This window comes from Harpia harpyja, chromosome 18 (assembly GCF_026419915.1).
Source record: "Harpia harpyja isolate bHarHar1 chromosome 18, bHarHar1 primary haplotype, whole genome shotgun sequence".
Lineage (NCBI taxonomy): Eukaryota > Metazoa > Chordata > Aves > Accipitriformes > Accipitridae > Harpia > Harpia harpyja.
The window spans coordinates 2,918,018-2,934,381 of NC_068957.1; the positions used below are offsets into that span (position 1 = coordinate 2,918,018).

The window sequence follows — 16,364 nt, forward strand, 5'->3', positions numbered from 1 at the left end:
TCAATTAATAGCCAAACTTCTTTAAAGCAGAAGCCATCCCAGCACTTTTTCCCCACTTCTTCCCATCCGCAGCCGCGCCTCCGCCTCTAATGCGCTTCACGGTAACGAGCATCAGCCCAATTAAGCCGAGGGGCTGGGATCAGGAGCGTGCACAGAGAGGGTGGCCAGACTGATCCTCATCTATAGTAGCGATTTGTTTAAAGAAACGATTCCTAATATTCAATAAATGGCAGTTTTAATTTCTTCTTCATATATGATCTTAAAATGAGATTTTTAATTTTTTTATTTATTCCATAAACAATATAACAAAACTCAGCAAGTTAACAATATGACGTTTTCACCATACAGAGTCAGTCACAAATATTTAAAACCTTTGCAACAAGAACAACAAAACCCAAAATATTACAAGAATAATTTACAAGAGGATCTATAAAACAGCAAAGCGCTCACAAATTTTCCAGTTTCCTTTACACAATATCACTACACTCTTTCACAACATTTCTTTTTATTACAAAATTCCCAACAAAAGTTTAATTTTTTTCTTTGTATTTTGGTTTTTAAAACCAGAAACTTTTAAGTATACATCCTTTTATTAACACCCGAAGGTGCAAAAAAAGGGAAACCTCACACATACAAACACTTCACAGCACTTTTCTAAGAAAAATATACACTTACAAAATATTTTACAAATTGGCACACTTAAAAATATACAAGATTTTGTAGGCGTCTTAGAGTGATCCTTAAGAATTATACTTCAATTGACTCTACAGAATATTTATAAAGCTTATTCTAAAAGAAAAAAGGCAAATAATTTCCAAACATGTTAAAATTGCAGTGTAAAATGTGGAACAGAAATGGATATGTTACATTCATAAAAAGGGCCATTTAATAGTTCTTAAATGCTCAAGGGGGGGATAAAAGTTTTCTTTAGCACCATAAAACAGGAGCAACTTCCTAACGAGGTGCCTCTAGTTCTATGGAAGGGAACTCAAGGAGCAGTACATTCACATCTCTGGAGGCAGCAGTCGAAATGCCCCGGCCGGCGCCGCGGGCAGCGGAACAGAGCAGCTCCTTGGATTTCTACCCTGCTTCCCACTGGGAGTAAAGAGACAAAAGGAGTTTAACTGGTACCTTTCTTTTGTGTGTGTGTGGTTTAGTCTATGTTTAAGTCTTCCCTTTGTGCTTTCGAAATGGACGTTTGTCTAGCTAGCGAAGGGTAGTGGTGAATACCAATTTTATTTCTTGTTTCCTTTTGCACCAAGTGTTCAAAGGCTCAGTAAACGTGTCTGGCAACCCAAGCATCCTGCGAGATGGAGGGCATCCTCCTGCTTTAGATCCCAATTCCCTTAGATGGCTGTTACTCCACTGTCATTAGTGTCACTTGTTTACCTGAGAAACAGATTTGAAAAGCCTTGCTTCTACCACAGACATTGTACTTTGTTTATTTTATATTTTTTTTCTTTTTTTTTTTTTTGCATTATTTCACACGCTGAAGAGATAAAGAGGCACATTCTCAAATAGATGTCAGCGGCTTGAACCATGCAACTTCCACTGGACCCCCTGGGAGCTGCATAGGCAAAGTCCAACACACCGAGTTGAGAAAGTAAGACCGAGGGCCTGATCCTGCACCAACTGAAGTCCACGCACCTGATCCTCTTCTCACTTACACTGACTTCAAGGGAGTTTTTCTCGTGACTTAACAGCAAAGGCCGGCTGCCATCCAGGAAAGCGCTCGGGGAGCAGGAGCCCCTGGGAGCGAGCTCCCACCCAAGCGCTTTGCTAGATCGGGACCTCAGGGAAAGAAGAACGTGGTCCAGCAGGTAAAGGATGAAAATGCTTAAAACATCTTTATTTTGGTTCGTGGCTCATTTGAGCCATAATGCCAAAAAAACATAACAGCAATCCTGACTTTTTAAAAAAAGCGAGCCGCGCAGCAACGGTTTCGCAAAGCAACCACCGCCGGGCTGACGCCAGCCTTGGCTTTTTCTCTCCGTGCAGACCTGGCCTCAGCAGGACGGTGCAGCGCCAGCAAGGGACAGCCCTGCGTGCTGCTGCTGACCTCCTCCTCCTCCCAAAACACCTGGCTAAATCTGGTCCGCAAGACATTAGTCTCAAGCCATTTTTTAAAAAAAAAACAACAAACCTCTTATGCTCAAAAAAAGAAAAGCAAGATGTAAACCTGGTAAGATTTTTTTTTTTTTTTAAAAAATGATTACTTGAATCCCCATCACTGATATTTTTTTCTATTTACAAAACCTCTATATGCAAGTACCTCCAGCAAAACTATGGCCATTGGGGGGGGGCTGGCTACCGCTAGGTCGCTGTAGGGTTTCTTTCTGCAGGACATCCTCCGCACGGCGCGGTCGTCGCAGGGAAAGGGATGCTTTCCCCGTACCGCCGGCGACCTGCGCTCGTGCGGGAGGGCGGCGAGTGCCGCCTTCCCCTGCCCGCAGGCAGCTCCTGCCTCCAGCTGGGAGGTGGAGCGAGAGCCAGGGGCTCACGCTGGGCTGCCCCGCGTTGTTCTCTTCTCCGATGGATTTTATGACCTTCCTTTACAAGCGGCCAGTTTCTGCTTCCTAATTTCACTGCCGATTGTAAGTCGCCCAAACCGCAGTGTGCCAGCACAGCGCGGCTTAGGAGAGCAGCATCACTGACACCGGTCCTCTCATATGGCGCCCAGTGGGATGCCTCTAGAGTAGGAGTGAAATGCGATAGAGCAGAAAAGACATTTTAAGGGATGCTGCAGAATGAACGTCTTTTGCATGGCTTGGATTAGCTGCCCCGAACAGCCAGGAGCCCAACTAGAAGATGCGAGAGGAGGCTGGAAGTGCAGAGGGACTGGGCAAGAGGATGAGCCAAGATGGGAGCCAACGTGGGGAGGCGCGGGGAGCCCCGGGGTGCACGGATGGCGGGCAGGGATGGACGGGACCGACGTCCCGGTCCTCTCACAGCTGGGAGCAGCACCCTGAAAAATAAAAATTCGACGATAACGACAAGAAGGGCAAGTGGAAAAGGTGAGCTCGTATGGCAAGGAACGAGGCGAAGGCGGGAAGCGATGAAAACCTTGAGGTAGTGACAGGCAGGTGGAGATGAATTTTAGGAAAGCAAACTTCCAGCTGTTTAAGGAGTTAGTCAGTAGGACCCCCTGAGAAACTGCCCTCAGGGTCAAGGGAGCAGAACAGACCTGGCAGATCTTTAAGGACGCTTTCCAGAGAGCACAAGAGCTCCGGATCCCCAAGTGTAAGAAGTCAGGAAAGGAAGGCAAGAGACCGGCATAGCTGAGTCGAGACCTGCTGGTCAAACTGAAGGGCCAGAAGGGAATGCACAGGCAGTGGAAGCAGGGACAGGGATCCTGGGAAGAGCACAGGGACGCTGCCCGGTCGTGTAGGGATGGGGCCAGGAAGGCCAAGGTGTGGCTGGAGCTGAACTTGGCAAGGGATGCAATGAATAAAAAGGGCTTCCATAGGTTATGTCAGTCAGAAAAGGAAGATCAAAGAAAGCGTACCCCCCCGATGAACATGACCGGCAAACTGGTAACAACGGCCGAGGAGAAGGCTGAGGTACTCAACAACTTTTTTGCCTCAGTCTTCACTGGTAATCTCTCTTCCCACACCTCTCGAGTGGATGGACCTCAAGGCAGGGACTGGGGGAGCAAAGTTCCTCCCACTGTAAGAGAAGATCAGGTTCGTGACCACCTGAGGAACCTGAACATACGTAAGTTTATGGGACCTGACCAAATGCATCCCGGAGTCCTGAGGGAATTGGCTGATGCAGTTGCCAACCCACTCTCCGTGATATTTGAAAAGTCACGGCAGTCAAGTGAAGTCCCCGGTGACTGGAAAAAGAGAAATGTTGCACCCATGTTTACAAAGGGTGGAGGAGGACCCTGGGAATTACTGGCCCATCAGCCTCAACTCTGTGCCTGGGAAGATCATGGAACAGATCCTCCTAGAAGCTCTGCTAAGGCACACGGAGGACAGGGAGGTGATTTGAGACAGCCACCATGCCTTCACCAACAGCAAGTCTTGCTTGACCAACCTAGTGGCCTTCTATGATGGAGTGACTACATGAGTGGAAAAGGGAAGAGCCATGGATGTCGTCTGTCTGGACTTCTGTAAGGCCTTTGACATGGTTCCCCACACCATCCTTCTCTCTAAATTGGAGACATATGGATTTGATAGATGGACTGTTCAGTGGATGAGGAATCAGTTGGACGGTTGCATCCAGAAAGTAGTGGTCAGTGGCTCAATGCCCAGATGGAGATTGGTGACAAGTGATGTCCCTCAGGGGTCTGTATTGGGACCGCTACTGTTTACTATCTTCATCGATGACACAGACAGTGGGATCGAGTGCACCCTCAGCAACTTTGCAGATGTCATCAAGCTCAGTGGTGTGGCTGACACGCCTGAGGGACAGGATGCTATCCACAGGGACCTAGACAAGCTTGAGAAGTGGGGCCATGTGAACCTCATGAGGTTCAACAAGGCCAAGTGCAAGGTCCTGCACCTGGGTCAGGGCAACCCCCGGTATCAATACAGGCTGAGGGATGAAGGGATTGAGAGCAGCCCCGCGGAGAAGGACTTAAGAAAGAAATTTTTTACGGTGAGGGTGGTGAAACACTGGCACAGGTTGCCCAGAGAGGTGGTGGATGCCCCATCCCTGGAAACATTCCAGGTCAGGTTGGACGGGGCTCTGAGCAACCTAGTCTAGTTGAAGCTGTCCCTGCTCATGGCAGGGGGGTTGGACTAGATGACCTTTAAAGGTCCCTTCCAACCCAAACCCTTCTCTGATTCTATGAAGATCAAAAGGAGAAGGGCAAATGGTTGGCTCAAGGCAATTTCTGAATTTTTGGGGTCAATCAGCAGAGGGATCACTTTTTCAGACGCAGAGAAGGGCCGGTGCCACACCGTGAGGGATCTGGGCTCTTTAACATCTCCCCAGTCAGAGGTTTTTGGGGAGGACATGGGATGACAACTGAAGACGGCAGCGAAATCGGAGCGACAGAAGGACTGAAGGAGAGAGCAACAAGGCAGCTGGTATTTGTGATTAACACTGTCCTGAAACACCTAGCTGGGTATTCATGGATTTCCAACATATAATAAAAAAGTCGATACGTTTTATGCCTTTTATCTTCATGCCCTATTGCACATTTCTCAAATGCAATAAATATTGCTATCTGGTTCAGTACAAGGTATTTTATTACGAGTCCCATATTCATAATATTAAGCATAATGAGCACAGTGCAGGCCAGTCAAAATGTGCTTTCAAATGATGGTTCCGGGTCAAAAAGAAGGGCCGTGCCGCATCCCAGCCCTGGACCTGACCTGTCTCCATAGAAGTGGCAGCCTCAACATCCGAAAGAAGGGAGCCGGCAGCCCCTCATCCTGCAGCACGCGGGAGGAATGCTGAAAAAACGGGATACGTCAACACCACGGCAGTGGCCAGAGCTTGTAGTATCTGATGACCCTACGAATAGAAAAGACAGCTGCTGGGGAAGCAGGGGAGAGCACGGTGGCTGCAGGCAAGCCAAACGCCCAGGGATGGAGCCCTAGCACAGCTCTTGTCTCCAAAATAAATCCTGAGCATCTTCTGGATCTCCCTCCTGCAGCCAGAGCCGGGGTGGGATACTGCACCCCGCTCCCATCCACGGCAACCCGCGGGGTACCCAGGGACCGCTCTTACCCGGAGCGACTCACTCCGAGCAGCACCAGCATTTCATTTTTTCATGGAATAAATGAACTTCTAAGATGGTTTTCAGAATTACTATTTTTCCAGAGTTCCTTCTTTCATCTGTTAAATAAAATGCAAAGCATTACTGTGCTGTTCTTTCTGGGATTGCAGAGCTGAGCCTGAGCTATACCTCAAGATCTGCAAATGCTGAAAACATTCTGATTCTAAATCGACACTCTGCAACTCCACTTCAGTTTTAAGGGTTCAGCCTGCTTTTTCGCTAAATTAACTTAAAACAATTCTGCTGTTTTGCCTCGCGCATGGGCCGGAAAAAAACCTGCTTGTAAGGAAACCCGAGTCTAGTCCTGTCCTCTGCGAAACACCACCTCTATGCTCACGACCATGTCGAGAACGTGATCTGTCCGACTGCTATTAAGGCTCCTCTTCCTCATCGTTTTCTATTGCATAAACACGTCCAAGCCTCGCACCCCTCTGCTCCCAACAGCTCCCAGTTAGCAGGGCTCTTGCATATCAAGGTTTCATAAGAAATCAGCAGCAAAATGCACAGGCTCTCAGTTGCACAAGGAAAATAGATATTTGTTGGGTTTGTTATTCTCGTGGAGGGCGAGGGTGTGGTGAGTAGGGTTACAAATAAGGCCTTTTGAGAATACATTTAGCATTCAATACTTAACGCTGTGTTAATAAAAGTCCAGTCATGTATGATCCGGCCCTGATCGGTGAGATCACAAATAGCTCCGTTTTTTTTTTTCTTATGAACTGAATCAAAGAAAAGGTTCAGAGTTGTATTTAAAACTAATGACTTTTTGCTTTTGAAAGTTCAAACTATATTGGCATCGCAAGGTTAGACATCTAGGAAACACCAAAGCTATGATAGGAGAGCGCTTTTGACAGGCTCTGCATCGAAAATGTTTAAGAAACTACTCAAAGGAAAAGTAAATAGCAATAAATGTATGAAACGTATTAGTTCTGTTTTTATAACTATTTTAGAATTTATCCCAGGTTCTTATAAAATATATAAAACTGAGATACAAAGAATTAGCAATGTAACTTTGCATTTCAAATGATCTTCAGCTACAGGTTTTGCTTTAAGAAAACAGACACTTGAAAAGCAGCTGTTCTGTAGTCTCTAGATGCAGACACTTGAGTTCCTGGCAAACTTACCGTCCGTGGTTTTCCGAACTCCTCCACCGTTTCAACTCTCTCCTATAATGAAACTCAACATTTCACCATTAAGTTTTTCTGCTCATGGTTTCAAAGAGAGGACATTACCATTTCCCAGCATGGGTTTCAAAGTTCCTTTTTTCTTTTTTTTTTTTTCCCCTTTTTTTTCCTTTTTTTTTCCTTTTTTTTTTTTTTTTTTTTTTTTTTTTCCCTTTATGAGCTTTAAACCACAGGGTGAATCCATGAAATGAGGTAAGTAAATTTGGCACACTTTTAGTCATGTCCATAAAACTTTTGGTAAGTTGTATAAGTGAACAATATCATTTTCATCGTGAGTTACAGGTGCTTTCAAAGGGGGGTGGTTAGTACTTAACAACTGGAATGTTTCTAGTAAAACCAAAAGGCATAGCTGCAGAAAACACTCACAACCCAATGTTGATAGAGAAGTAAAAATATATACAATACAGTCACTTGTTCATAGTTTGGCACAATTTTTTGTTGTTGTGGGTAATAGTGCATAAACTACTGTACAACAGTATGACTTTTAAAACAGTCTTTCACAGAGAATACCAGATTAGGTTTGCTTTGAAATAATAAAATTCCCACAATTTCAAACTTCATTTCAGCACTTACATTTCAACATACCACAAGGCAGATTTCGAAAAGGAACCGACGGGAAAAAAACCCCAACCGAAGGAAAAAAAAGAAACAAACATCAACCGTCTTTCTAGAAAAGGGAGTCTCTTCTTCAAATACAGGAAAACCCAAAAATGTTGTTTCTGCTTTAAGAAGAATGGAGTCTGATTCCCTGCAGGAAAAAATCAAACATTTGATGCCATCTTAGTTAGCTCGTCTGGAGTCACCACGACGGAGCGTACGCGCTAAAGGCGGGCAGGTACAGAAGATGCAGCTTTAGATGATGCAGGTTAGGAGATAAACAGCAGAGGGGGCCAGAAAGCACTCAAAATTGCCACGTGAAGCTCAATTAGGAACGAGTTCTCATTTGCAAAGTAAAGAGCCTTTAAGTTTCGAGATCTTGGCTTTTGGATGCATAACCTCTTTTTTTTTTTTGTGGTTTATTTTTTACAAAATGTTCCCCCAAAAAAAAGTCTTTCCTCGTCAAAATCATTAAAAAGAGAGTGTAATCATGGTTTGTTCCCCCCCCCCCCATAAATAAGTAATTAAAAACTGAAGAAGCCAAACAGCAGAAAAGAGTAGCCTTGTTAGTTTTTTAACCCCAGCCAAGCCAGAAAATTGGTCATTCTTTTAGGTAGCTTGCAAGTAATAAGTATTTTCATGCATTTAAAAAAAACCAACCAAACAAAAAAACCAACCCCAAAACCAAAACCAACCAAAACTGTAAAAGGGGAACGTCTTTTTTTTCATGCAACTTTTGCTTTCAGGAAGGAAAAACTGAGGAACAGCGGGCTTAGCAGGTGGGAGGGAGGTTAAGGGGCATTCCAGCCAGTTTGGTGCAGCATTACCTCAGTTTCTCAAAAGCAGCTGTCACGGGGGGGTCCTTGTGGGGCTGTTCGCGGTCCGTCCGCTTTATTTTACAGTTCTCATCCCTCAGCGATTTCGAACTGGATTTATGACGGTAGAGTTTTTTATGGGTAGGTCCGTTATTGCCTAAAGTGCTCAGGTTACTATAGTTTTTATCAAAAAAGGGAGCGTGAATGTCCGTGGTGTACCCGGTTGAGCAGTTGGGGCGACCGGGGTCGCAGGTTGCGGCTTTGCCGTTTTTGCTTGAGCCCTTGTTGTTTGACTTGTGGTTCTTCGCCGCGCCCGGCGAGCCGCCGTTCGCCTTCTTCTTCGACTCTTGGGACGTCCCTGCCAAAATTTTTAGAGTTTTCAGTTTCAGGCTGTTGGACTCCGGTGACCGGAATATGTCTGGAACGCTGTTGTGGCCAACAGGCCCCCACAAGGGCTCGATGGAGGCCATCATAAACCTCTGGACATCCGCCATTCCCGACGCGATGTTGGACAGGATGTTGGAAGGTTCCTCGAACTCCCTCTGATCGTCGTCCAGGAGGCTGGTGGTGTTGCCCAGGCTGGGTTCCGACCAGCCCGTGCCCCCCTCTTTTCCCAGCCCCCACTCTCCGGAGAGCCCGTTGTGCTTGCCCAGTTTCACCCCGGCCGGGCTGCAATGCTGAGCGCTCTCGGCGAGGCCCTTGGTGGCGGTGGCCACGTTGCTCAGCTGGTTGACCGCCCTGCTGCCAACAGCCGGAGCCTTCTCGCCGTTGACTCCCGCCGCGTTCTTCCCCTTCCTGGCGGATTTGGGCGCCTGCCTGGAGTTTTTCCCTTGCGGCTTATCGGTTCCTTTGTTGGTTTTGGGTGATTTTTTCCGGGTGGCTTTCTGGGAAGAGCTTTGGTTTGTACCCACATTCTTGCTGGATGAACTTTTCCTCTTCGATTTTGACACTTTGCTATTGGTGCTAATTTGACCAGATGGCTCATTAAATGTTGACAAGCATGGACTCTTTTCGAGGAGGCTGACAGAATCTTCATCGTTGAACATATGGAACTGGAACTGGTGATTATTTAAAGCAAACCCATTATCTGCCTGATCCTCGGTCTGCAGGACCCCACAGTTCCACTTGACCTTCTCAGTGCTGTTGAGGGCGGCCTGGGGGCTCTCCTGAAAGCCCTTCAGGGTGCCCAGAGGCTTGGCGTCGGAGCCAGCTATCTGCGGGGACAGGTTGGGAGTGTCCGGAGGGGACATCTCCGAAAGCGATGACTGGCGGAACTTATCAGGCGTGAAGTTGGAAATGTCTAAAAGGTCCGTGGACTCCTTCAAAGGGGTGATTTCATCTATGCTCTGCTGGATCACTAGCTTGGGACTGCAGTGGGCCAAGAAATCATCATTAATATCATCCTCGCCGTCCTTTTCACAAGACTTTAAACTTAAAGAACTGTAATTGCTAGAACTAACTGACAATGAACCCACTGAATCAAAACTAATGAGCCTGCCATCATCTGTACTTAGTGTACCTCGTTGGAAATGAAAGCGCCCCTCTCCATTATTAAAATGACATGACTGATAAGAATCATCAGACTGCACTTGTTGGCTATCCGGCATGTAATTTTTTTGGTATAGCAATTTGCTGCTATTCAGATTGACTTGAGTGTATCCAGAGGCGGGGAGGCCGTCTGCGCCCGCGGCACCGCCGCCGCCGCCGAACTCGCTCGGCAGCCCGGCTGCCTCCCGCAGGTCACCGGGGAAGTCCTGGCGGTTGCTGCCGGCGGCCTTGCTGGCGGGCCACATGCTGCTGAAGCTGCTCTGCTCCATCTCCAAGTGGCCGGGTGACTGCTGCAGCTCCGACTCGGAGGGCGGGGAGAGCACGCAGCTCTGCGCCGGCTGCAGAGCCGGGAAGGGCTTTTCCGCCGGGACGATGCTGGGGAGCGGGTGCTGCTGCTGCTGCTCGGAGGGGTGCTGGGCGAAGTATGAGATACCGGTGTTGCTCGACAAATCAGAAGCATCTAACAACGTCTGCAGATACCCTCCGGGGATCAGGGGTACATTGGTGGTGATATTAGCAGATGGCAGAGGCTTGTCTGAAGAGGAGGTGGATGGTAGGAAAGGAGAATTTTTAGCAACCTTATCCTCGTGGCACTCCGGGAGATGGGAGCTGTCTGAAGCACAAGGAACGTTTTCGTCCTTCAGACGCGCTGCAGAGTCCTCGTTTTCCAGCGCCGGGGAGCCCTCCGCCGTACTGGTAGCAGCTTTGATCTTCTTGCACTTCAACCTGGCTTCACTTTTGAATTTGATTCTGCGGAGCACTTTCCTCTCCGTCCCCTTGTGCTCTCGTTCCTGCGATTTGCATTTCACGGCGGCGATGCCCGTGATGTCGTGTACGTGTAATCCGTTGGCACAGCTGGGGGTGGCGATGGCTAACGCCGGCAGCCCTTTCAGGCCCACGTCCTCTTTACTGCTGCAAGGCTGCTTGTGATCAGAGGAGCAAGAGCCCAGCTTGTTCACTGATTGCTCGATGGCTTTAATTCTTTGAATCCGGTGCCTGTTTGCTAGCTTGCATTTTCGCTTCCGTGGGTGAGGGAGGAATGAAGCATCTGAGCCGTTAAGATAGAAATTCTGCTTGTGGTAGAGAGACGATCTGAGCAAATCCAGCCGGCTCTGCTGCCTCTCTTGCCAGAAGCCCTTCAGTGGGGCCAGCTTCTTGTATTTGCTGAGCAGCTCCTCGTTCAGGGTAACAGTTGTCTCGTTGGCATCCACTTTGCTGAGCTTCACCAGCATATGCTTCTCCCCTTTAAACCTGTTAATGATGATGTACTTGATGATAACAGGGGGCTCCTTGCGAGAGACTTTTCGCCGTTTCTTGGGACACCACTCGTCATCGTCCTCTTCCTTGGGCCCGTCCGGGAGCCACTCCTTCTTGTCCAGGATCTTCTCATTCTCGATGGAGTCCACGTCGTACAGGTAGTCGTCGCTGTATCGCACTTTCCTCTTCGCCCGCAACCCATAGTTCTGCTGAATGAAGGAGCCAGAGTGGTCCCGGGACAGGTACCGGCTGCAGTCCTTGATATCCCGCAGCACGTCGTAGGAGGACTCTGTGCAAGTGCTGTCATCGCTGAACTCCCCGGAGTCCTCCGTGGAATTCACCGAGTCCAAGAAGTGGCTCCTCTTGGAGCCCACGTACTGCACCATCTCCGTGCTGTTGCAAGATTTATTTAAGGCAGCTTTCTCCTCCTCCTCGCCGTCCTCTTCCTCGCCATCCTCCTCCTCCTCCCCCCAGATGATGCCTTCCTCAGATTTGAATTGAGAAGGGTCGGTGGCACCGCCGGGCCCCCTTTTCAGGGTGCTCCTACTGTCCCTTTTGGTGCAGTTGCTGAACACGCTGGGGAAGAAGTTGAACTGGGCATCCTCTTGTAGGGCGGTGGTCTTCTCCCGCACGTTGTCCTGGAAAGATTCGTACCTAATCTTTAGGGAGCAGACATCGCTTCCCAAGGTGGAATCGTCGTCATCGAACATGTAATTATCCACGTCTTCCTCGGAAAACAGATTTACAGAAAGCTCATTTTTGGAGCAGAGGTCAAGCAGCTCAATTTTACTTTCACTAATGAAAGATTCAAAATAGCCCCATTCCTGGTTGGGATTTGTTAGTAAAGGTTCCTCACCATTGCATTTGTCTAATAGTAATCCCTCGTAATAATTTTTCTGAGTGGGGTCCTCTGAATCACTGTCAGATTTTTCTGCATCTCTTTTGTCCGCTGCCCTCGATTTATGCATAGGGAAGCTTAAAAGCTGGTCTGAAAGCAGTTGATCCCCGTATCTCATGGTTTCTCCTGTGCTCATGCAGTGAATCCCTATATCAGAGACCGAACAGGTGTCATAATCCCTATTTATATCCCCCACTTTCAAGCTTATTCCCGGCTCCGCATCAATGCCGTCCTTTGATTCAATAAAGCAGCCCAGACAGGTCCGGCTCGGCTGCATCAAGCAGTCGCCCGTCAGCGCCGACATGCCTCCGGGCTCCATCATGGTGAAGGGAGCCTTCTCGCAGTCGCCCGGCAGCGACCAGGAGCTCATGCCCTTTGTCACGCAGGACGTGAGGGAGATGGCGTGGGCGGAGGAGTCATCCGAGGCGTGCTCGGGTACATCCGTGAGCCTCAGAGGCGACGGGGGGCTCAGCAAGCAGGGCTTCTTTGAAGTCAGGGGAGGCAGCGCCCGGTGGCACGGGTGGTTTTCCTTCTGAGCTGTCGTCAAGGCTGAGAACGTGACCGCGGCCTCAGCGGCGGTGCAAGGCCTCTCATCGCCGTCCAGGGCGTGCGATTCTGGGGAGGGGGTGAAGGACAAGGGAGGGAGAAAAGAAAGGAGAAGAGAGAGGGTTTACAACCCTTGCAGTTCTGCTCGGGCTCGCCACCCCACTCCCCTTCTCCCTCGGGTTTGGCGGTGACTTTTCCCAACCGCCCCTTTGGGAAGCGGCAGACGCCCTTCCCGCGAGAGCGCGACCCTTCCCTTCTCGATCTCATTAACATGGTGATGTGCAACGAAGGGAGAGGTAAGCGCTCTCTCTCCCCCCGCAGCCAGCTGGAAGAGGTACCAGAGTACGTTTAAAAAACCAAACCCATCCGTTCATTCCTCCTCATATACATACCGTTACCTGGATACTGCCTTTCAAATCTGACAAGGTTATTAAAAAACAAAACAAGCCTAATAAAAATGTTCCCATTAACATTGAAAAAATTAATGGAAAAATAAGATTCTTAAAGAAACAAAGCATCTCCCCTGCGGTGTCTGCAGCTTAAACATACCTGAACTACATTACTGCTCGAGAGTCAGAAAGTTACAGCTATTTTTAAAAACCCAGTAGTCTTTTTGTCACTGTCCACGCCAAGGGAAAGTAGAAGGTAACACAGAGTTTAAAGCAATTATTGTCGGAATTATTGTGGGGTTTGCCATTCTTCCCTAATCTCTAAAAATGCCTTTTTAATAATGTAAGGATTTTTTATTTTTACCTCGTTGCACTCTTTCATGGCAGAATAAAGTTATGAATATACTTTTATCTGACTTCTGGCTCAACGGACGATACGACCCTTGAAATTTAAATACGATGTCTTTTCATCCACGAACACGCTCTGATATCTCTGTATTAAAAAAGCATATACCAATGTGTGCATTCATACCAGGCGGAGACCTCTGCCGACTCAGAGCTGAGCCCGGTGCTTTTGTAGTGGCTCGTATCTTACCTTTTCGGTGGCTCCGCTGAAGTCTGGGGGGGAGCGAGCGCGGAAGCCGCGCGGGCTTTCCGAGGAGGGACGAGCGCTTTAAAACCCTGCTGGAGCACCAGGCTGTCGCAAGAAACGGGGCATCCGAAGCGATTTGGCACTTACGCGGCTGCCGCGACCCTCCGCGACAAGCGCTTTTATTCCAAACTGATAAGAAAAGCAAGCCTCCCCCCGCACCTATCCCAACCGACACCGGCCGGTAAGGGAAGGCTCACGTAGGCACACGTACCACCGGCACGATGAAATGCCCACCGTGCCGCCGCGTCGGTGCTGCCGAGCAGAGCAGGGCTCCCGCCTGCAGGTGGGCAATGTGAAAAGGAGCGGGATGCGATGGAGTGCTGCCTGCCCGTGCCAAGCGTAAAACTTAGAGGAGGTCAAAATTCCCCTAATTTCATCCCAAAAGCTCCCGGCAGTTTTGTGCTACAGGGGCCTTAGGGATGGAGCCATTGGTAAAGTCTTAAGCCAGTACAAGCAAGCTGCAGTCGGAGCCGTGCAGTGCTCTAAGGACCTTAAACAACTTTCCAAACACTACACAAATCAAACCGGGAGTGCAATGCAATGCCTGCAAACGTCTTCAACATGCGTGGCTTGGAAAAGACCAGACTGACTTGCCTGAAATCTGTGCTGCTTCCCTTTCCTCACAAAGGGTTAAAAAAATAAAAAATAAAAAAGCTGATTTTTGAGTCCCTCCCACCAGTTTTTAGATCAGAAATGCAGAGGTGGTATCTTTTTCCTTAAGCACCAAAACAAATTAACCAGTGCAGTTCCACTTCAGATATAAAATAAAATAAAAATCAGCTTGGAGCTGACAGGAAGCATGGAAAATTTAAGGATAAAAGAAGAATGTCTGTGAATGCTGTAAGACTCAAAAAAGGGGGAGGTAGGAAGCTGAAATTCAATCTCACATGCTGCATTCAATACGCAGAGATGCTATTATATAAAATAAACTGTCTCTAGGTGTTTCTTTAGGTTTATACTTGTGTAAGTGAACTTAACTCCTGTGAAATACGAATGCCGAAACTTGATTTTCTAGGGCTTGTATCATCCTAAAATCAGGCGCACGTTCAATTGATGCTCTAAAGTAAACAACAATCCAAAAGACTACAGTTAAAAAAGAAAATGCTGGAGAAGCAAAACCACCTTTCCGGTTTAACTCAACAGCCATCCAAAAGCACGTGGGCAGCCTGAGCGGAAAAATACTGAACCATCCTGCTCTCAATCGGCTCCGAAGGGAGGCCAGGCCCTAACTGGGCACGGCAGCAGCCCAAAGCTGCTCTGGATTATATGGTTTGGGTCAGAGCAGGCAAAAAGCATCAGCCCCATCCCCAGTGCCACCAACGGGGAGGTGGTGGCATCAGAGCTACTTGCTGGCTCACGGCTTTGGATTCACCAGCAACTCCTACACAACAATGTTTAATTAAAGTGCTTTTTAAGCCTGATTAATTGAATTTCATGGAAGCGGTATGAGGTTCTAGAAAGCACCCATCTTTACTGAGCAGGTAAGCACTGATTTTATTGCCTATTAGATCGGACAAGGGGACCGTGGCGAGGAGGTCTCCTTGCAGCCCCAGCAGCTGCCATCAGCTGTGGCTTTACCATGTGTAGTCATGAAGGAGTTGGGCTGACAGACACCTCCAAAATTACGTCGTAGGGGCAAGCGCAAGCGTACACTTCATCTGCCACCAGCACATGTTGTGGGGTCCTCACAGGCACCTGCGTGTCTGGAGTTGCTCCAGGTTTTTGGTAGTGAACAAGAACAACGTTTGCCTCTGCGCACCTTGTTTTGAGATGACAGAAGGATTTGAACATATAAGATGTCAGAGGACCAAATCCTTGATATCTAATAGGGTCAAATTTATATATAAGTAAATCTCTCTCTCTCTCTCCACACTTATAGGCCAATACAAAATGTAAAAAGCCGAGAAATTAAACATAAAACCATGGTAAAGAATGAAAATGCCAAGCTCTGCCTCAATACTGGCCTGCCACTGCATTTACTGTGGCTAGCGACTAAAGTCCAAATGACTTGAGAAAATGCTCAGAGGCATATTTATTTCAATCAAGTTTTCAGGCAGCAGAGCACTGTTACTCCTAATTAGTTATTGCTTTTGAAAGCAAGTATGGAATCGATTAAATAGATACAGACAAAGTTAGGTATTTGGGGCAGGCTGCTGGAAGGGGCTGATCCTTCCCCACAGATGTCGATGGAAGCTGGAACGACGTAGTGGCTCCCAGGAGCACGACTGTGGCCAGCAGCACCTGGGCGTGCGCAGAAGCAGTGTTACGGGCCGGGGGGTCCCATGTGCTGGCTGACGGGTCACACAAAAGGCAATAAGGAGCTCACAAGCTCACCTTCCCTTTCCATAGGTGCCAATCTGGATTTGTTTCCTCTATAATTTCTCCCCAGTTTGTGGGGACTAAGTATCCTTCAGTCAAATTTTGCTGAGATTGGCTAGTGAGTTCATAAGTAATTGCAAAGAGAGGGAAATATTCCCAACAGAGGGGCTACGTAGTCTTGTATGACTTTTTTCCCTAAGAAACCAAACTAAAATCCATAATTCAAACTGCATGTGCACATAAACATTTCCAACCGTGCATATGCAGGGACAAAAGCAGTACTCGTTAAGACCTGAAAAGGTACAGATTCATAGCTGGAGTGACATCTGTGCAGAAAATACCCATTTACCCTACTGCTCCACATTGCAGAGATACCTGCAAACCGCTAAAATTAAATACACAAAAGGAATTAGGAAAAGAAGTTGGCTTGC

General features: G+C 47.9%; 1 protein-coding gene across 4 annotated transcripts in view; it reads right to left on the reverse strand.

Annotated features, from left to right (window-relative positions):
* Positions 1–218: 218 nt before the first annotated feature.
* The window catches only part of NEXMIF (neurite extension and migration factor), a 173,737-nt gene continuing 157,591 nt past the window's right edge, over positions 219–16,364 (reverse strand). For all 4 annotated transcript variants that reach the window (XM_052814027.1, XM_052814025.1, XM_052814028.1 and 1 more), the window contains 2 exons: positions 8,337–12,642; positions 219–7,660 (listed from right to left, as the gene is read on the reverse strand). In XM_052814027.1, the coding sequence (XP_052669987.1) occupies positions 7,489–7,660; positions 8,337–12,642 (4,478 nt within the window). In that variant the 3' untranslated portion in view covers positions 219–7,488. The remainder of the gene's footprint in view (positions 7,661–8,336; positions 12,643–16,364) is intronic.